Raw genomic sequence first — 21,243 nt, forward strand, 5'->3', positions numbered from 1 at the left:
TAATCACTTTCGGATACATGTATATTTAACGTAGGTTTACGTAAACAAATAAAAAATATGTTCTGGTAAAATATGCAGCATTTCTCAAATATTGCTATTGTCATTGCACTGCATGGATTCACTTTAGGACAGGTAGCTCAAGCTCGGACTTATATCTAACTTTCAGCTGTGCTGGTGTCAGAAATAACAAACTTAATAAAATTAGTAATGTGTTGCGTTATGCAGTTAATTCAGTTTCAAGCTGAAGCCACTAATAAAAACATTTTAAGTGAAAGTTTTCATTTAAAACAGCTGTAACTCTGAACTCTGACTGTTTAACTCAAAGTATTAAAATTATTGCCAAACACTGTGTAGGGACATTTTAAACCTCCAGCTATGAAATCACCAGCCCAAGTGATAACTGCCTCACAAATGATATCTAATTGGAATAAGTTAACTAACCTGCAGATATCAGAGCAAATCCTACACAGGGGTTTAGAGGGAATCTGACGTGAGTATTATGGATTAAAAAACATATGCAACACTGTAAATGGGAGAAGTCCATCTTTATGAGTTGGAGGGTAATTTTACACATCTTCTTGGCTTTGCTTCCCATGTGCACCCCTGCAGAACATAGCGTAATATTTACTTTGCCCTGAGGATTCTACTGGCTCAGTATACTTGTCCCTCTTGATCAAAGGGGTACAGTAATGATGTGTGACCACTACAGACTGGAATGTGCAATATGCAATATGATGTCTGACTGCGCTTGTTTGGCAGTTGATCTCATCTTTGATACTTTTAGAGAGACCGCAAAGTGCACATATGTGGTCAGCTGCCCTCCTGACTTTAACTCCATAAGGTTGTTGCTCTAGAATTGCCAGACATTTCAAATGCTGAGTACGAAAGCTCCTGAGTAGCTCAGTGGTCAAGGCATTCACCTTGAACGCAAGTTAAGCTCTACAGCTTAGGTTTGAGCCTGGCAGTTCAGTCAGTCGTAGATGACCAGGAGCATAATTGGCAGAACACATTCACTTTGTTCCGCCGAGGGATCGAGATGGGTGGGTCAGCCAGGGGGTTTGTCCGTCTCATTGCACGCTCCTGGATTCTTAACGAGGGTTGTGTGGCAATATGTGAGAAAAAGGGGGAAAAACTGTTGGACACTCCAAATTGAATTAAAAAAAATGCTGAGTATGAAAACAGAATAGGCATTGTGACCCAAAAGCACATACTTAATCTGGGTTTATTGCCTGAGACTTTAATGCACAAATGCAATGCAGTTCTTAACTTAAGGAATGACTGTTCAGTTATGGCAGCTTATTCTCCAGAGGAGCAGCCATAAAGGAAGTAGTGGAGGACCAGCCTGGAGAGTAGCCCTCCACCAGTTCAGGTTTTCTGTTTAAAGCGCCACTTCTTTTTCACACCTTTCAGATCTTTCCAGGGAATGTTCCTTCATCCCTCTGGTCGTCCCACTTTGCAATCTAGGAGAAAGATTACCTAGTTCAACTTTTGTTTCTTTTTGAGAACTTCAACCCTGTGAGACTCATCATTGTGAATACTCATTTCAGTGATCCCCTCATAAAATGGCAGATACATAACACATTTCATATACTAATTGCTGAGACTTTCTTCTGTATATGCATCTAAGGAACTGAATATTGTTTCTGGCCTAATACCACTCCTACATCCTTTGCAAAGGTTCTTGGCGTAAAATCTGAAAATATATTTAACAGGGTTGCATAATTGCTTTGCCTGGTCTCACAGTGCTGAATAAAGATATAAAAATACTTTCTCTGGCGTTACTGTGCTGACAGAAAGCAATCAACACATTGAACATTTTCCTTTTTAAAAGAGAAATGGACCCAAAGCAATGTTCCTTGCTAGTGTTCGACCTAAGAGCAAGTCAAAGGGGACCTTTTCTGAGACAGACACACATCTCCATGACAGCATTCATGACTCTTACCCAAGAAATGGGACACAGTGATTTGTAGACCCTCTTGTACCAGTCACATGGGGTAACATCAACACCCTTGGCAGTCAGGGCATTCTGGCAGCGATGGTAATCTATAAATAAATCATCACAATTCAGCTGTATTGCCATGGTCTATAATTATTAGAGCCTTGCATGACCCTTCCTTTGACTGGTGTCCTGCTCCCAACTCTTTCTCTCTGCATGACTTAAAATGCTTTATGTCCCTACTTAGATGTGTGTCATACATATTGTACATCACGGTAAGTATGTGTCTGCCACTGTTACGTTCATTTCACCTGACTCGAATGCAAATGCTGAACTACTGGGACACATTACCCTTCAACAGGCACCCCCATGCCTGATTGGGTCATGTCATGAAATGACAGCAGCCTGTCAAACTTGTATACTTGTGCAGGTTAAGATGTCAATACCTGCCATGTCACAGACTTACTTTTTACTGCACTATACAATTTGATAGGCATTCTAGAGGAACGGCCATGAGGTTTATTACACTAGGGACTGTTTTTGCATTGTTATGTGGTCCATAGACTTTATGTCATGTGAAAACTTACCAAGATAGTTCTGCCAGCAGTTCTTTGTTTGGTTTTGGTTTGGGAATCTGGCATCAAAGGGTGCAGTGCGGTATTTCTCCAGTTTGGTTTGAATGTCCTCTGCCATCTTCTGCTGTGACAAGAGTGATATCTCCAATCAAAAACAGATGCAATAACAAAACGTGTAGAATACCGGGCTTTACAACAGCATATTTGCTAGCAGGTGTAACAGATGCCTCTCTACTTTATAGTTGACACTATTTTGACTCCCATTGCTGTTTTTAACGAGGAATACATATTTGTCTATGTTCCAAAACTGTTTATTCTGCTATTTTCTAAAGACACAATGACATTTACAAACGTGAACGTTACTGATATCATATACGTCTTGTCTGTACTCAGTGAGACCGTTTGGAAATTTGGAAGGCTGGAGGGAGGGTAGAAAGGCGCCATAATGCAGCATTTTAAAGATTGTTCTAGAAATAAACCTACCTCCGCATAAATATGTTTTTTCTCCAACATACAGTTGCTTTTTAACGAAACGGGGTGCTTTGTATCAAATAATTGCCAATATTCAACGACCTTGCATTATCAATGGTGAAATGCATTCAGACGGTATAAAATTCCGAACGTGACCTTAAACGACACCGTCTACATTTCGACTATAATACAGCGCATTCGAAAGGTAGCCTATTATATATAATGTTCCAAAAATGTAGACTAACAAAAATAAACATAAGTTATGAAAATATAGTGAAACACAAACATAGTGAAGCACAATGAGAAAGATTAATTCATTCCGGAATTTCGGTTTCATTATCAGATGTCGCCTATTTCATCGTACTCACCGTACTCAGAATTTAAAGTAGTCCCCCTCGTTATGTATGTATATATGACTATATATGTGTATATATATTATATATTCTTCTTAATTCAGTTTGTATAACTCGTAAAACAGGTTCGATCACATGTATCACAGACATAGAACATGAACGTAGGTTAACATGTACGGATGATAGAGACTATAAATTGATCATAATGCAATAACACAGTGTGTACTTTATAATCCCGTGGTGTATCATATATCAAATTATTATCACATTATGAAATAATTACAATTACTTACACGTGTAGCAGGTGCTGTTGCGGCAGTCAAAGTGACTTCAGTGCTTGAAGCTGTTATTCCTGTTCCAGTTGACTCTCAAATGTGCTCCCCCTCTCGAGTGATAACATTTAAGTAGCGGGTATCCGTGCAGTCCCGTCATTACAGAATGGCGGACTTAGGTGACATTGAGATGTCTGAAGCTCGAAACTTGTACATTATGGGTGATAATGTGTACACATATAAGCAAATAAGCTGTAGACTATTAATTCTACAATATTGCCAAGTATGGGTTGTTATTTCCTTTTTACCTTGGGATTTGACCTAGCCAACTTTTAAACCCAGTACCTATAACATAAACGTCATAGTGTTTGAAATAAAAATCCAGAAGGGGGAGATGTCACTATGACTTTAACTTGTGGTAAATGATTAACCAATTAGGAAGACTAAAAAGGACCTTTAATCGCAAAAGCTTACAATAACGTTTTCCTAGAAACAGCTGCTTTGAGTCAGCCTGTGGAAAGTAAAAAAATGTATATAAAGGCATAAAGCATGGAAAAACTCCTGGAATTTTCAACATTTAATTGTCATTTATTAGGATTGCAGGTATGCCATGTACTACAGGATTTACTATTTTGAATCATAAGGGGGAGGGGGTGAAAAATAGGTGATATCGGGATGAAAAGCAATGTTCTGGCTTCTTATGACCAAAAAAAAAAAAAAAAAAAAACTTAGAACCTATGTTTCCTGTTAACGTTGCTCGCAAGTGAACGCCCTTAAACGCCCTGACAGCAGTGCCTCTGGAAAGCAGGGGAGAGCGGGGAGGCGCTGTTCCGCAGAAAGAAGCGAAGAGGCTGGTACCGAGTTCTGAGTGTTTTCATTTGTTATTCTAGCATTAGAATGTTTTTCTAATTTCCACTATATTCATGTTCACCCGTCTGAGTGACTCCATCGTGTTCGAACATAAAATCTGATGTGCACCGTCAAAGAGTCGGTGCTGAGTATGAATTAATCCAAGACGTCCAATGAGATTTTAGTGTATGTATACAGTATTTTTTAAAAAACGCAACAGAAGAAAATTCTTCGGCACTACTATAGACCTCGGGCTGACATCCAGGGCTAGACCATCTTGCCTACGGCCACAATTGCTGAAAGACTGTCCTCCGATGTATATTCCTATCTTCCTCACGACCACAGGTCATCTGTCGAGAATTAACGAGGTCAAAGTCGAACGGAATTGCCTTGGGACAATAGCCTCGGGACTAATTCTGCATTGTAGCGTTGTCTCCCTTGAACACTCCCCTGAAATGCATTCATAGCTGTCCTCATTGCGATATCCGTGTTGAAACAGCCACGTCTGTCTCACGGAAGGAATATCAGGTATCTGCTATTCCAGTTTGTCGTTGCCGTTATCCTTGCTGGGCCCTGTACTGCACATTATGATGGGGCAGCGATTCGCGCCAAATATATTTACTCCTGTTGCTTGGCATTGCTAACTTGCATCGCGTGCTGAGCGCGCACCACTATACATACGTAACAGTATCCGACCACACACCCCTTGGCGAGACGTGACTGAATCCTCGTTTTGTTTCCAACGTACAGACTGCTCTGCGCATGTTCATTGTGTATGTCGTGTACATGCATGTTAGAAGCAAACATTTCCGTAAACGGCAAAAATGTAAACGCCGTGGGCCGGCAGCGGTATGAGACATCAGCTCATGTATTAAATAGGCATTCATTGAAGGTTTTGAGACATGGGTGGATGACGGACAAAAATAATAATAATACCCATAAAATTTACCATAAGGGTCTACATTTATTTAAGCAACATTTCAGCTTCGAATTGGTGGAAGTCGTGCTGACGTGTACTTCTTCATTTAAGCGCACACTGCACAATTTACTGTCTTTTGCAAGATAAACATGCTACTTTAGAGTAAGTGATGTGGCAGTAGTCTATTCTTTACACTTGTGTGTATACACACACTGTATTAGTGATTAGCTTTGTCTATGCCTCCTTTTGCGCTTTGCCTTCGTAAGTGGCTTTTTCCAAGCAACCTACCTATGATGCCAGCCATGCTGAAAAATGTGGAGGATGCTGTTTACCGAAAAAGTACTGGACTCCTTCTTCATGTGGTATTTTTTATTTATATACTTATCTACAGGCAGCAGTGTGATGTAGCGCTAAGGAGCAGGGCTTGTAACCTCGTAAAAGTTGCTGGTTCTATTCCCTGCACGGACACTGCTGTTGTACCCTTTGGAAAACTACTTAACCCACATTTACCTCAACAAATACCTAGCTATATAAATGAGCGAAATTGGAACCTATGCAAGTCACATCTATGACGCTTATGTAAGAGTGTCTGCTAAATGACTGTAATGTACTGTAATCTAGATTGACATACATACTAAACACAAAAAAGATGCTCATTTATGTGGATGTGACTTTATTTAAATACTAAAACCATGGTGTCAAAGTACCTAGTGGGGCACTGTAACAAGGCAATCCAATACACTGGATTATAGATAAGGTGTCAAAATATGATTTAATATCTATGAGTCACTATGTAGCTTTCAGACATGGTAGTGGATGTTGCTTCCTTTCTAAATAGGCTGTTAAACCACAGTAAAACACTGATGTTTAAACCACACGGCTTACACTATTTATTGAACACACAGCAGTCTGCGTTAGAACTGAGAGATGCATTTATTACACATTGCCCAATATATTACATCACTCACAATATAAAGACACCCCAGAACTTCAGACAAAAAAGGAAACTCCCCAGGAGGCCTGTTCTACAGGTTCAATTTTCAGATAAACACAATCCCCAACCCCACAATATAATTCAAACAAATGGGCCATTACCAAAGTCTTCTGATATATTTCAAAGTATAGATTTATAGAACTTTCTTTTGAGGCCCATTGGCCTTCACAGACATTTCACCTTCAGTATATGTGGCACACTCAAGAACTATTATTTAGAAGCAGTTTTCAATGTGAGTGTAAAGCAAATATGGAATTAGTCTCCATCATGTATTCATTATGAGTAAGGTGCTTGCTAGCCGGTTGTGCCAACGTTTCAGTACACATGAAAGCTGGCAGGTGGCTTATTATATACACTTATTATATACACTCAGTGTGTGACATGCATTGTGAAAACATGTCACCACACGGCTAATAAAAAAGACACAGCTCTCTGAGTATTTTATTTTATCATTAAAGAGCCCCATAACCGTCCATCTAGAACATTCTCCAGTACATCTTTTCTCAGTTTGTGCAATTTAACTTAGCATTTTCTGTCCATTACAGCATTAGCTATACACCTGCATTAGCAGGTAAAACTTTTAAAAGCTTTTCTCTCTTTATTTATTGGATACTTGTTTCAAAGGGTCATTTGCATAGTTTAGGCTTTCGACATAGGGGGACATACATGCAATGCATGTTATATGCAATTTGTGTCACTGTTTGCTTTTATTAACTGCAATATAGAAACTCATGTCCTTCAAATGCACTACCTGGAACGCCCCCTTCATAGATGCAGTGTAAGCCTAAAACTGAGTCAATCTTATACAACCTGGCAAACTTTTGGAGCAATTCAGAATTGCTAGCTGCAATCTGTTTAAAAAACTAGTAATGTTATTTAATGCCCAGGATCATACAGTAGGTCGCTAATAATGTATTATATCTCTGTAATCAAACTGAACAAGGAGGGAAAATCTAGATTCATATCAGCTACATAATGCACTTCAGTTAAGAACATGAATAAAATAACCACCCACTGCCCTATGCTATATCTTAGGCAGACCCTTCACACCTCTTTGCACAGATCAAGCAAGTCAGACTTGAATTGTGGAGATTTTCTGGTCATTTGGCCAATGGGGGACCTGCAGCATGTGTGCAGATTCGTGCACAGAGGCCCAGAGCATTTGGCTGAGCAGGACCAGGAAGTCCAGGCTGTGCACATCACTCTGCAGAAATAATCAGTTATACAGTAGAAGGCAGCTTGATTGTGCTTTTTGCTACAGTAACGCGATTAAGTAAGACTCGCAAAAAAGGCAAGGGTTAGTACTCAGAATACTGATGTACCCAGCAGCTGAAGAGACAGGGAGTCTTACTGTCTCCCCCCAACTGGAGACGAATGGGTAAGGGTCCAGTATTAAGGGGGTGGGCGAGGGGCCAGTATTAAGGGGGTGGGAAAAGGGGCAGCATTAAGGTGCTGGGTGAAGAGACTGTGTTAAGGCAGTGGGTGAGGGGCCAGTATTAGATGGCAAAGTAAGACGGCTGCATTAGAGGCATAAGTAAGGGGGCTGCATTAGGTGTCCTTGCTGAAGCGCAGTCTAGTGAAAGCATCTTTGATCTCCTGGTCAGTTTCTCCGTCCCTGTGGTCCCCCAGCCTGTGGACGCGGCTCTCGGGGACATCGTCCTTCAGCTTGCGCTTGGTGAGCATCACCGTCCCCTCCGCCCCCTCCCCCCGTGGCCCTGTCAGCATGATGTAGCAGGCATGTCGGCCTCTCTCCAGCAGAGTGGCTGGAGCACACAGAGCATAGGCAAGGAAGATTCATGAGCAGCTGGTGCTGATACTGACACACTCGGGATTGTCATGGGATACTACTGACACAATCAAAAGCTTTGGTGTGCCTGTGACTCTGTGAATACAGTTTTTTTCCCCCAACTTTACCATCCTGAGGCATAGCACATTCTACCACCATTCAATGTGAAAGTGTCAGCATTTTCTACTGTTCTTTTCATAACCAAGGACTTGGGATTTGAGGATTCAAAACAGGAAAGTCTTTCATTTAGGACATCAAGCAGTAAGAAAAAGGAAGTTATATCAAAGGTAAGAAATGCAGGTACAGCACAGCGTGTACATCTGGTATTTGGCTCCACAGTCGTCTTCTAGCCACCTATACAACCACTTCTCACAGGGTTGTAGATCAGTGTTTTTTTTTTTGTTTTTGTATCTTAATCTCACAATACAAACATCTGCTGAAGTATTTTAATCATTTGTATAATGATGATAAATAAAAAAGCTGACCCTGTTCTCTTTGGATGCGTCCTACTCACCCTTGAATGCTATGATGTTGTCGATGATGCTGCTCTTTTCCAGAAGCACACTGGAGAAGTGTGGGTGGAGCATGTAAGAGTGACGGTCCTGGCTTGTCGACCTCTGTGAGATTGAACAGCACATGCGTTTGAAAATGCGTGAACAGGGTGTGATATCAGGCTTATTATTGTTTTGTTAAAGTTTGTAAGACTTAATGGTGAAAATGGTTAAAATAAGTAGCCTCTCCCTTCTTAACTGCATTTTCTTCATTGTAATTTCCCACATTGAGCTCAAATGTGAGGCTCATAAATAGTCCACACATTTATCAGTTACAAAGCCGCGGTTATTATGCATGGAGACTGGCATGCTTTGCTGTGCCAGTGCAGCAGACTGTACTCACCGAGGAGTTGTTCTCAGAAGGTAACTTCCCCCAGAACACAAAGACTGAGAATGAGTTGATGGTGTTGACAGAGGCTGGCTTTGGTGTGTCGGGTCTGAACAGTAAATTCACTTCCCACAGCACTCTTCCTGTGTTCCCATCCAGTATCATGACCTAACACACAGATACAAGCAGGGGTACAGACCACCGTGGTTAGGCCCTAACATATAGATACAAGCAGGGGCATAGACTATAGTGGTCAAGCCCTAACACATCAACATAAACAGAGGCACAGACTACTGTGGGTAGGCCCTAACACAAACAAACAAGCAAGTCTGTGTTAGACTACTGCAGTCAGGAGGAAGTAGTCACACATACAACAGCTTTTCTAAAATATCTCACAACAGAGGCTTGACTAGGAGTGTGCAGTCCTTGCAGCGCTGTGATCCTGGGGTTAAGTAGCAGGACTCTTAAACCTGGATCAAATCCAGTGTATTTGTACCACTGTTGGACTCAACCTGAATCGATATAGTAACCCATAGTAAATCCAGCTGTCCAAATGCCACAATTTTACTAGTATATGCTGTGTGAAGCTGCTCTCATTAGGGGTGTTGGCTAAGCAAATAATAACACGTATGTCCACAAGGGGGACCCAACAGAGAGGTCTGGTTTGGAGAAGGAGAAATTTGTTCTTTATGTGCAAGAAATTTGCATTAGTTGAGCAAGATAGCTAGTATATTGGGTGAACAGAGGAAAGCAAAACACCAGCTTAATGCAAAGGCTTAAGAAAGCTATGACCAGTCATCTAAACAATTAGATGTTGCAAGAGTTAAAACTATGAAGAAATGATACACTATCCTATTTATCCCTAAACAACTGAGAAAAAACAAGTTTTGTAATTTTCATATGCAATACATAATAGACACACTTCACAGTATAGCAGGGTCCCTACGCAATGAGAAATGCTGGTAGAATGGTGTGCCTCTTTGTAAAGGTGAAAAGCTTACGTTGTGCAATTTTATTTAAATAAGTGTAAATCAATTTACTCGGATGAGTGAAACTATTCAGTCTGAAAATGACAATGACATCAAAAGATCTGCACATTTTGTTTTTAGAAAATGACTGCACAGTGGCTAGAGAGGCACAGGCAAGATGTATCTCCACCTTATGGTCTAGAGTTAGCTGGCAGGCAGAAAGCTTTTGCTTTAATTAGAGGCATACTGCTAATGTTATAGTATCCTGCTTAATCTCCAGAGGGACACTGTGCTAAAGCCTCATTCATTTTTAAAACATCAACTTTTTACATATCACTCAGAGCCTTTTAAACATGGCTTTGTTTATATATTTTCTGGCATGACCAATTTTAGTTGTCCCTGGCACTGACCTGTGCAGCTGCCTTTTGTCTTAATGAATGTTTAGCACAAACATAAATGCCTGCATTGCACATAGTGGTTTTTCTGCTCTAGGGGAATCAACATCTCTTGATTGAGCCTTTTTGTATTACAATGTAATTCTAGTGATCGTTTATGCAAAAAATGCAACAGAATATCTTTAATCATTAAATGGGGCCTGCAAAAAAATAATAATCCTGTGTCACATAATTCTGCCTCTCTGATAAAAGCCCCCTTCCCCCAGCTACTGCTCTGATTGAAATCCCTCACCTGATTTAGATGTGACTCCATTAATCATTGCAGATTTATAAATGTTTTCCCTTAAAGAGACATGGAACACATCTGGCTGGCAGACGCTGCACAAATCAATTGTTTTTCTACTGAATAACCTGCTACCAGAACTGTGGTACATGACACATCACACTGACTACCATCTGCACCCACTGAGATGACTGCACTTCATCTGCGGTGCCAGGCTGAGGGTTTCCAGACAAAATCAGACTCCATATTCCTTCCATCCACTCCTGGTTGCCTTTTGTTGATTAGTGATAATGGCGTAGTAATTAGTTCTTCCCTCCATTATGTCCTCAGTATTTTTTGCAGTGATGCCAAAGGCAGAAATGCATAATGCAGAATGTAGCTTGTCAACTGGCTCAGCTCTAGAGCTAAAAAGGGGTGTCAGTCAGTCAGAGAGTGCGTGAGTAATGGACACTGCTGTTCTTTGGAGCTGCTTGGTTGCAGGAAAAATGGGGGAAGCACCTACTTGTTTAGTGCTGTTGCCAATGTCCTTCTCTATCACCACATCAAGAACGCCATCCTTGTTGAAGTGCCCAAAGGAAGGCTCACTGCAGAAGACACAGGGTGGTTATTAGATTTCAGTAAGTATTGGTGTACTGTCTGTCCTCATTAAATTCAACATCCAGAGGCTACTTTGGCCTAAACCTCTCCACCCGCCGGCAGCTTGAAGGTGGGGTATATCTGAATCTGCTCAGTTTCGTTTCAACTAAGCCCTCAGATGATTAGCTCTGAAAGCCAGTTGTTGGGGATCTGGTTTTAAGATTGTTCTGGAGGTATGTTTATGCTAATAAGGGAGTAACTAAATGCTAAGGCATTTTGTCAGCTTCCACAGGGTGGTACTCATCTGAAATAATAATTTTACATTTACATTTATTCATTTAGCAGACGCTTTTATGCAAAGCGACTTGCATAGGTTACAGTTCTTTACAATGTTATCCATTTATACAGCTGGATATTTACTGAGGCAATTGTGGGTTAAGTACCTTGCCCAAGGGTACAGCAGCAGTGTCCCAGCGGGGATCGAACCAGCAACCTTTCGGTTACGAGTCCTGCTCCTTAACCACTATGCTACACTGCCGCCCTAATAATTAAATATCCCATTAATCCTTATCAAGTGGAAAACGGGTATCGAAACATGGAGGTGGGGATCTCTGGAGACTGAGAGGAGTGGCTCTACCTCAGGACCCTGCTGGCATTGACACTCCACAGGGACTGCAAGCTGTCACCATCGATGAGCTCCACGCTGCCTGCTGTCACCAGCAGCAGGTTGGAGGTGCCACTGCCCTTGGCTATCCTCACAACATGCTGCATCGAGTCAGACCTGGGAAGCACAGCACACATTTCATCACATGCAAGCTGGCAAATTGATGAAAAATTACACATACTAGTCCAATGAAGTCAGCTATGTCATGTAACCCTGTTGGCTGGTATCTGCTTTTGCTCTAGGAAATAACAAATTACATGTCTTAGGAATTTTGAGCATAACTGACAATTTTTCAGTTCAGTAAGATTCTATAATGCACAGCTAATTAACACCCATTCAAAAAATACTTGCATAATTAGTGACTACAACCACATTACAAAATATGGTTTGAGATGCAGAAATTACAGTTAATAGTTCTCCATTATCACTGCAGAAACAGTAATGAATATTCCTCAGGGGGCTACCTCATTTCTGCATTTCCAACACAAACTGGACCTTTCTACATATATTTTATATATTTTTATATATATTATATATTTATATAACGTTATATAGCTTTAATGTCATTCTCTCTGTTGGTGGAAGTGCAGAGGTGTAGCCTCACCTGTAGAGCAGCACATGTCCAGAGTCCGTGCTGGTCTTCTTCTCCCACGCCTGGTCCCTCTTTAGACTGGCTTCACTGCCAGCCTTGGCCTGGGCAGCAATTTTCCACAGAGCCTGACCGTACAGCCCAGAGTCTGTGCCACCAAGAGGGTGAAAACAGGACAGGTCTACATTCAGCCACTGTACAATTCGATACTACCAACTACCTGTTTACTAAATTCACATTTATATTCAACTGTGATATGTGCCTTGCCTCGGTCATTATATTTATTCCTACACCAGGGGTTTGCAACCTGTGACTCAAGAGTCACATGCAGCTCTTTGGCTGCCACCTGCAGCTCTGAAACATGCAATTATCAGTCCTACAATCAGACTTTTAAAATAAGCTCTTAACTTACACCTGAACAAAGAAGTTAAAAAAATAACAGTTGGCATACACTTGCTATCCTTTCCATCCTACAGTCCAAGCAGCTTGGTTGAAGACTGAGAAACTGTAATTACATTGTTCATGAACAGTGTAACATAATGTCTTGGAATGTCCAGATGTGAGAAGTGCTATCAGGAAAGAGATATGTATGGCAATAACATTGGTTCGCATAACAGTAGTGTAGCTGAGGTGACTGAGAATGCTGAGAGCTCACAGTAGCTCACCTTTCTGAAGGAGAACGTAGTGGGAGCCTTTGGCTGTAGTGTGTAGGAGGTGTCTGAAGGTCTCTGAACCACCAGAGTCCAGAACCACCTCTGATCCGATCTGAGCACCAGTCTTTCCTGACAGAATCGCCAACCGGGTCTGCTGACAGCATGGCAGGAAAACCAAACAGATAAATGGTCATCCCAGAGGCACCGCGCACACCTGTTTCAGATGCTGATGAAAATGAAACTGAAATGCCTGCATTTCAATTTCTATGCAAGGCTGCACATTTGTGGACCTGCCCCTCTTCGCTCAAGCTGTTTTGTAGAAGTACCTGCGCTAGACCTGGTCCAATCAGAACCACATCGCTCACTCCATCCCCATCAAGGTCTGGCACTGACAGGACAGGCAGCTTACTGTTCAGGTTGGGGGGCTGCTGCTGCTGCCACACGATAGCTCCTTCACAAGGCAAACAGTCACATGACAGGCTAGCTCTCACTTCCATGAGAGTCAGAATGCAATCACAAGCATAATAACACACACACATATATATATATATATATATATATATATATATATATATATATATATATATATACATATATATACATATATATATATATATGGTATGGTGTATTGGTGTGTATGTATATATATATATATATATATATATATATATATATATATATATATATATATATATATTACCACAATGGAAGCTTTGGGGAAAATATATAAAAATATATGCTCTGATATCTTTCAAAAATATAGTACTTGGCACATACCATCCATCATTACTTACTATTCTATGTAATGTATTTCTAGTCGCTGCCTCAGGCTGATATCTCTTATGACTAACATCTCATTATTGATTTGTAATTTCCATTCTCCCAGCACACCAGAAGGTCAGAGTGAACCTTTCCTTCACTCCCTGCTGTGTGGATTAGACCACTTCCTGCAGCAGCTGTACCAGCTGAGACGCCCACATATTTGTTTGAGCGCAAAGACATTGTGACTGGGGGTTGAAAGGTTGTTCAGTTACCGCTGTGTTTGTCCACTGCAGTCAGCTGGTCAGAGTGTGACAGCAGGCAGCCTCCACCCCCATCCCCCAGTCCCTCCAGGCCACACTGTGCCCAGTGGAATTCGGGGGCTAACGGGCGCTCCCACAGCGTGTCTGCATTTGTCCCCGCCACCGCAGACACAAACACGCAAGGTGTGGGAAGACCTACAATACACAGAGCAGCCTGGTACTTCACCTTTACACAGCAACAGAAAGTGTCTCTGTTTAATCAAAACCCCACAGCTCTGTCACTGACTTTAATATCATGTTAAGTTTCATAAAATACTATGTACTATATTAACTATGTGAACTAAATATGGCCTGTCTCAACTATGTGGAAAAACTGTGCACTATATGAACTACATGAAAAAAACAGAGCAATGCATTAACTATAAACTATATTAACTATGTAAACTAACAGTATATTATGTTGATTATAAACACCGATGCACTATATTAATAAAAAGCCCCTCAGAGGGAAGGTCAGATGAAGGGACCTCTGTAAGTGCAGATGACTATGCATTGCGCCTGAGACTGCATGTGTTCATAATTAGACAATTGCAGGGTCCATAGTATGAGTGATTACATTCATACCAAAAGGCACAAACAATGCCCCTCAATGCACTTCAGTTAGACACCTGCCACAATAAACTAAAGTCTGCCTCTTTGAACTTACACAAAAAGTGACTAGTGAACAAGCAAATACTGGACAGTTGAAGGATACTTTTCAACACACACAATAGGAACATGAATAGAATATCCAAGACCAACATGTAAGCACCCTGCAAATGTAGCTGTAACTGGAGACATAGGAAAAAAGCAGGCTTGTAAGTCAATTTGAACAACGATAATATTATGATGTGACATTAGATGTGAAATTGTAAGTTATTATACAGAGCTTTTTCACTAATGAATAAAAATAATAATGCTTAAGCTTAAGTTAACACTGGACATTGTTGACTAGTCTTTACATTACCATTCATCTGCCCAGCAGTTTCCTTTCAACTAGGCTTTGTTTATGTTTGGTTTTCAACAATTTTTTTTATATAAACGCAGACAAAAACTGCAATACATTTATATTCACATTGTACTTGATTTATAATTGTTAAACAGATTTAATTTGTTGTTAAATGTACTTTTTTTTCTTTCTAGATTCATTTATTCAGTTTTGTCTATATCTATTCAGAGATACATATCGGTAGGTTTGATTCTTCATACAATGGATCGTTTTATATAAGAATGCTTATAACTGTTTAATATTCAACCAAAAGATGTTTGGAAACCTCAGTAGCTAGCTTTTCCTCTAAGCATACAGAGCACATTTCTTTTCTGATCTATGTGATTTAAGGTGTGGTTAACAGACACTGTCAGGCAAATGTGATCAGCAGCTGGTATGTGGTGCAGTAAATAAGAGACTCAGGTGAGGACATGCTATTGCTTAATTAAAATGGGGGTGCCCTTTTCCCACATTTTTTAAGATTCTTACTTTCATTGACACATGTTGTGTTCAGACTGCCCTCAGAGGCCTTGAGGACAAAGAGGACATCCATGACTTTATCTCTGTTTGCATCTGCAACAGCCAGGAAGTTATATGTAGCTAGGAAACAAAAGAGATAAGAGATGCAAGTTAGGTATCTACATCCAGAAAACATTGAAGAGTTGCTTTAAAAGCAGCAAATGTTACATAATCCCAGCAATACTCTACTGGGTCACAGCATCACACACAACTTGCCGGCACAATCCAAAAAGACTACAAATCGAGAAACAGAGAAAGTAAGTTATGCAACATCAAATGGCCAAAATGACTTGGCAAATGGCAAAAAGACACACTGAGATGACATCACAATGCTGCCAAAAACTCACAAAAACAAAGAGGGAAAATATGCAGCCGCTCACACAAACAGGGGGATGCAGCACACTGTCAAAGCACAGATGGGAAGACCTGCACTCACAAGACTGCACAGAACCACGAACTACTGAAACATACGAGCACAAGCATCAACAGGCAGGACAACAGTGCCGCAGTTCCATCCCCTCACCTGCTTGTGGAAAAGTGCGGTTCCAAGTGTGCAGGTAGAGGGGCCGGACAGGACAGGGGATGATGAAGGAGAAGGCGAAGACCACGGTGAGGCAGAGGAAGAGGGAAAGGAAGAAGCCTGCAGTGCGCCAGTTGGACAGCTGGGAGAAGCCCCGCCCACTCCAGCAGCCCTCCTTCTTCCCCTGTGCGGGTGGCGGCGGCCCCGGCCCAATCGCCCCCTCCTCTCCCTTGAGTGGCTGGGCCTCGGCGGTGCTGTCTGTGGGGTCCAGCATCCTCTCAACACATCACACCCTCACGAACTGTGCAGAGAGGGGCATCAGGGATCAGCAACAACATCCAGCAGGCTCCTGTTCCTTACTGTCAAAAAGAAGCCTGCTTCCTGCCTGGCGTCAGTCTCTTATCCACTTGCCTGGCTCCCTCCTTTTTCTACATTTCTCATTTCACAGCTTGTTTCTCTTGGGATATTCTAGCTAATAACACTCTTCTTCTTTAACAACACACATTTTTCTTCCCCACAGTTGTTGTTCTCACTTCATTTGTAACCTGAACAGTTTTAAACTGCTGTGGCAGCTGCTGATTTCAATTTTTATTTTTTAAATGTTATTCATATGTATATTTTCAGTTTTTGCCTGATTAATATTCTACTTATTATTACATATCTGAATGTTGTAATAGCAACAGATAAATTACAATCAAGACAATTACAATGGGAATGACATTAATAATAATTTCCACAACACTCAGTAAGACTGTGCAAAGGACCTACCTCAGTAAGCTTGCGAGGTAGCCAGCCCCGCCTCTATTTAGTCTTTCAGGATATTGACCAGGTTCCTTGCCAGATCCTAAACAGTCATTGGGGAGACCTCTGCTCTGTATGACTGTCTCCCTGTTTTTGAGCTGTGACAAGGATGCAAATGTAAGACTTTGGTAAACAAATGAGGATGCACACAAGACACCCCAGCTTCAGCTCTGCTGCAGGCTGCCCACTGGATCCGGAGCAGAAGTGATGCACACGCTAGCCTCTGCGCTCCAGCACTCTCTCCCTGCTTTCAGGCCTACATAGGAAGGGATCAAACACCATCAATACACAGTGTGCTAGAACAGCATTATATTGTAGCATCCAGCTTTCCAGCAGCAAGTTAGCACGCACGCTCTCTCTCTCTCTGCTTGTTTCCAGACCATTAGAAACCAGAGAGAGAGGGTGTCATGTGCTCTCACCGTGCCTCTTGCTCTTTTCACATTTCAACATAAACAGCAGGTACTACCTGCAGAGCCAGCTATTTCCACACTAGTCAGCCTGCTCAAACCCTTTTCATCTGTTGCTTTTAAAACCATCAGGAAGCTGCCAAGTCCCTTGCCTCCAGACCATTCCGAACAAAACAAACATTCTGCCTCAAAGCTTCTGTTAGCCATGCCCTGCACGGTCGGTCCATTCACAACAGAGGAGGCGACATTCAGCCCATCAGCACACTCCAACGACTTCCCTCGCATTATTCAGTAAACACCCTCCCAACATGTTGTGGCATGAGGTTACATTTTTCCCGAAACACAAACACTGGAATGAATCACAGTGATTCAGACCCCATGGCCAAACACATGACTAGCACAGGCCCAAAGGTATGATGTAAACAACCAGCTATTTGGAGTTATTCAGAAAACAGTAACACCTACTTAAATTTAGCAACGTTTTTCTGTTGCTTTTTTTTTTTAATTGACAGGCATGCTCAAAGAGGGTGTAACATTTCACATAAGTATATCCTCAGGAATCTAATTTAAAAAATAACTTTTTTAAGTTAAAAGTGCTGAAAACCTAAGGTTAAAGCAGAGGTTTCCAGCACTTACAAACTTGTAATGACCACTTGTCTCAATCTGATACTGTTAGTATTCTGTTGTGATTTTTTTTTTAATGAGTTAACATTATGATGTGTTTCAGAGGCTGTGGCACCTGTGGTGAGTGTTTAGTAAGATCACACTTGTATTCACATTAATATTTAGTAAAATCCAACTTGTAAGTCCATCTGAGTTATCTGAACTGTCATTTAATCGGCTTAAGACCCAGAAATTACCATGCTGTATTTTGTCCAACATGTCTTGGTCAGAACAGAGGCATTCAGCAAGTTCTGTATGAGCATGTAATCCACTGTTACCAGCTACCTCACAGTGAATCACTAGTCAACACATTGCCTATTCATTTCTGCTGATTATCTTATTAGCTGAATGTAGAGTAAGAAATAGAGGTTACAGATGATGATATAAATTATGAACAGTTTATAACAAGTTTCAGCAATCATACAATTAATTCATGCACTGCCCTTGTGACTTAAGGTCTGTAGGCTGTAAGGGAAAATTACTGGAGGGCAAAGTTGTAGTGAACCTTCCAAAGAACCACTGCTATCCAATGTTACTGTGAACACCAATTTGACCAAATCTAATCTACTTTGCAGTGTCATACACTGTCTGAGACCCTATTCAGTCTGTGCAATGAAAGTTGTCTTTTAGTTATTGTTTCTATTTCCTTTGCACCGCTGTGCATATTGTGTACCACCATGTGAGGCATAACGACTTTGAAAACACATTTACACACAAATAAAGTACTTATAGTCCAGGCACCAGACTATTAACTTAAACACTAGTTACACATTACCCTTAATGCACTGAGTTGAGCAGACTGTGACATTCACTCTTCCGTTAGTGCACGACATACACTAAGGACGACGAAAGACTGCTTTTGCTTCCACGTGAAAATAGCTTTACTGTCATGTTGTATCACAAGGATCCCTCTGCTGTGAGGGTATCTGTACGATATCATTTAAAATTGCTTAAACTGGCCTACGCCAACTGTGAAAACGATGGCTCGTTATTTTCTTCTCGTGATATAGAATTGCGCCAGACAAAGGCACACAAATAAAATAGTTGAAATGAAATTATGTTGCGTTTAAGATGTTCTTGCGTTTAAGAAACAGGTTAATGTGTAAAGTACATTACTTTGTAAAGTACAGCACAGTTCAGCACCCAATCCTAAAATCTTCAGCTCAGTTGTTCCCAATAAGGACAGCTTCCAATTGTGCTTGTACGCAGTATTGCGACGGCTCGGTCATGTTCCCATGTGATAACAATATACGAACTTTGAACGGAGTGAATATCGCGCAATATCGTTGCACAACGTTTTAATTCAATGTGAGACAGAAGACAAGAGGCCAAGCAAGCGTCTTAAGTGCAGAGAGCGCTTTTTACATTGACAATCTTACATTGGTGTCAGTAGCGCGTATTCCTACCGTAAATGTGTCTAATTAAGATTGCAGGAATGAGGACGATAACGTTAGTTACGGAACTTTCAAACTGCAAAACAAAAATGCAAAACGCGTGCACTGGAGTGAAGATTCTTCCGTGATACAAACATGATTATTTCAGCAATAAAGAGTTTAGTTTAGCTAACTTACTCTAAGAGCGACCCGTGTACAATCTCACCAACGTAAGGCAACAGCTGAGCGATCTAGCTTTGTGCATATCTTGGTTGCTAAAGTTAGCTAGCAAGCTATTTGCTGGTGAGCTAGTCAGTGAACTTGCTAGCTAGATTGACATCCCCAGCTAGGTTTCGTGTGCTAGATTTTCAGAAGTCTGATGTTACCGTAATAAATAAAAGGATAAACTGAAAACTTATCTTTAATTCCGACATAGTTCAAAACCACGACACATAAAGTTATGCTAACTGGTTGCTAGCTTGGAAACTACGCAGCGAGCTGGCTAGTTTTCCCTAGTCACCTAGCTTGGATGGCAAAGTAAGGAAAACATAATCAGGTAGTTAGCTAACGTTAGATAACAGCAGTGACAGCTAGCTAGCCAAGTTAGCCGCTAGCCACGTTCCAAAGCAATCGTTAAGTTAAAGCAAGTTCACACAGTCCTGGTTAACAAATTATAGCCTATTTAAAACTCTACGATTGAGTTAGTTATCATATACATACACGGTAAATAAAGCTTCAATCTCTTACTGCTCTTAGATTATGTTCCAGCTTCCAGTTCCAGTTAAACCGTGTGTCAAATTTAATTGAACAAACAGCAGATACAGATGACGTTCACGCCCAACCCGTTGGTGTTTCTCCTTGGTATTCTGGGTGACGTAGTTCGTGATTCATCTTGATCAATGTGTAATTTTGCATTCGTTTATTTAATTTGTTAATTTACATTTATTGTAACTTAAATTCACTGCCGTAACACATTAACCTGTACTCTACATCAGTTTCTAAATGTTAAGAGAATGTTGTGTAAATTATGACCTTGGACTAGTATCTCACAATATGTGATAACAGGAATTGCATTTCTTATTTTAAAAACATAATCTATGGTCTGATATAGGCAATGCAGTTCAATCCGATTCGATCTATTTCTTTCTACAGGAAGCAAATGTGTGAAATAAATTGCTACCTAATGCAGTTTATTTCTTTTTAAAGTAAGAAAAGATGGAGGTAAAATTATTATCATTTGTATGTGACTTCTTCGAGGTGTCTATAGACACCACAGTCCACCACAGTACAGTATACAATTGGTCACATGCCTTTTTAACACTTGGGAAAAGAATACCAAAACAAAGATTAGTGAGTTTTAGGAAACGAATAATTCTGCTGGAAGGCTGTTTCCATCTGTAGTTGTAACATGCAGCTAAAAAAATTAGGATTTTAAGATCCTGTAGTTACACACATTTGAATGGGTAATACATACATTTTCAGTTCACTCATTAGATTTACAGTGTGACTGATCCAGCATATGTGCACAGAAGTACACTGTTTAGCCATAGACAGAACTGCGCTGTCCTGACCAGGTTAGGTTGCTCATTTGACCATTTGACCAAAGGACTACGTCATGGAACCTCAAATGGGAGGGGTAGATGGATGAATGGAGGAGCGCAGTTTGACAGCCATTCTGTGCAGAGAGCTGATGGACAGTCAGTGGGAGCAGTTAAGGTCAGAGACCCAGTGTTAGGTAGATGAACAGAT

General features: G+C 40.9%; 2 protein-coding genes across 5 annotated transcripts; both read right to left on the reverse strand.

The window, feature by feature from the left end:
• Nucleotides 1–1,203: 1,203 nt before the first annotated feature.
• LOC118784041 (cytochrome c oxidase subunit 6B1) lies at nt 1,204–3,967 on the reverse strand. Of its 2 annotated transcripts, none has more exons than XM_036538024.1 (4): nt 3,629–3,967; nt 2,524–2,632; nt 1,943–2,043; nt 1,204–1,460 (listed from the first exon to the last, which is right to left on the reverse strand). In XM_036538024.1, exons 2-4 carry the CDS (start codon nt 2,627–2,629, stop codon nt 1,407–1,409), a joined length of 261 nt encoding a protein of 86 aa, XP_036393917.1. In that variant the 5' UTR covers nt 2,630–2,632; nt 3,629–3,967; the 3' UTR covers nt 1,204–1,406. The 2 variants fall into 2 exon arrangements, with proteins under 2 accessions (XP_036393917.1, XP_036393906.1); XM_036538013.1 differs by having other exon boundaries at nt 2,524–2,635; nt 3,629–3,965.
• A 2,330-nt stretch (nt 3,968–6,297) lies between these two features.
• On the reverse strand, nt 6,298–20,334 carry fam234a (family with sequence similarity 234 member A). Of its 3 annotated transcripts, none has more exons than XM_036545836.1 (13): nt 20,242–20,334; nt 17,019–17,149; nt 16,254–16,551; nt 15,701–15,811; nt 14,197–14,379; nt 13,489–13,613; nt 13,175–13,316; nt 12,525–12,657; nt 11,894–12,037; nt 11,183–11,264; nt 9,050–9,202; nt 8,670–8,772; nt 6,298–8,132 (listed from the first exon to the last, which is right to left on the reverse strand). In XM_036545836.1, the coding sequence occupies exons 3-13, from the start codon at nt 16,522–16,524 to the stop codon at nt 7,918–7,920; spliced, it is 1,662 nt and encodes a 553-aa protein (XP_036401729.1). In that variant the 5' UTR covers nt 16,525–16,551; nt 17,019–17,149; nt 20,242–20,334; the 3' UTR covers nt 6,298–7,917. The 3 variants fall into 3 exon arrangements, with proteins under 3 accessions (XP_036401729.1, XP_036401737.1, XP_036401721.1); XM_036545844.1 differs by having other exon boundaries at nt 13,175–13,313; nt 20,215–20,328; XM_036545828.1 differs by having other exon boundaries at nt 20,215–20,328.
• Between the last annotated feature and the right edge of the window lie 909 nt (nt 20,335–21,243).

Source organism: Megalops cyprinoides, chromosome 1 (assembly GCF_013368585.1).
Source record: "Megalops cyprinoides isolate fMegCyp1 chromosome 1, fMegCyp1.pri, whole genome shotgun sequence".
NCBI classification, from domain to species: Eukaryota; Metazoa; Chordata; class Actinopteri; order Elopiformes; family Megalopidae; genus Megalops; species Megalops cyprinoides.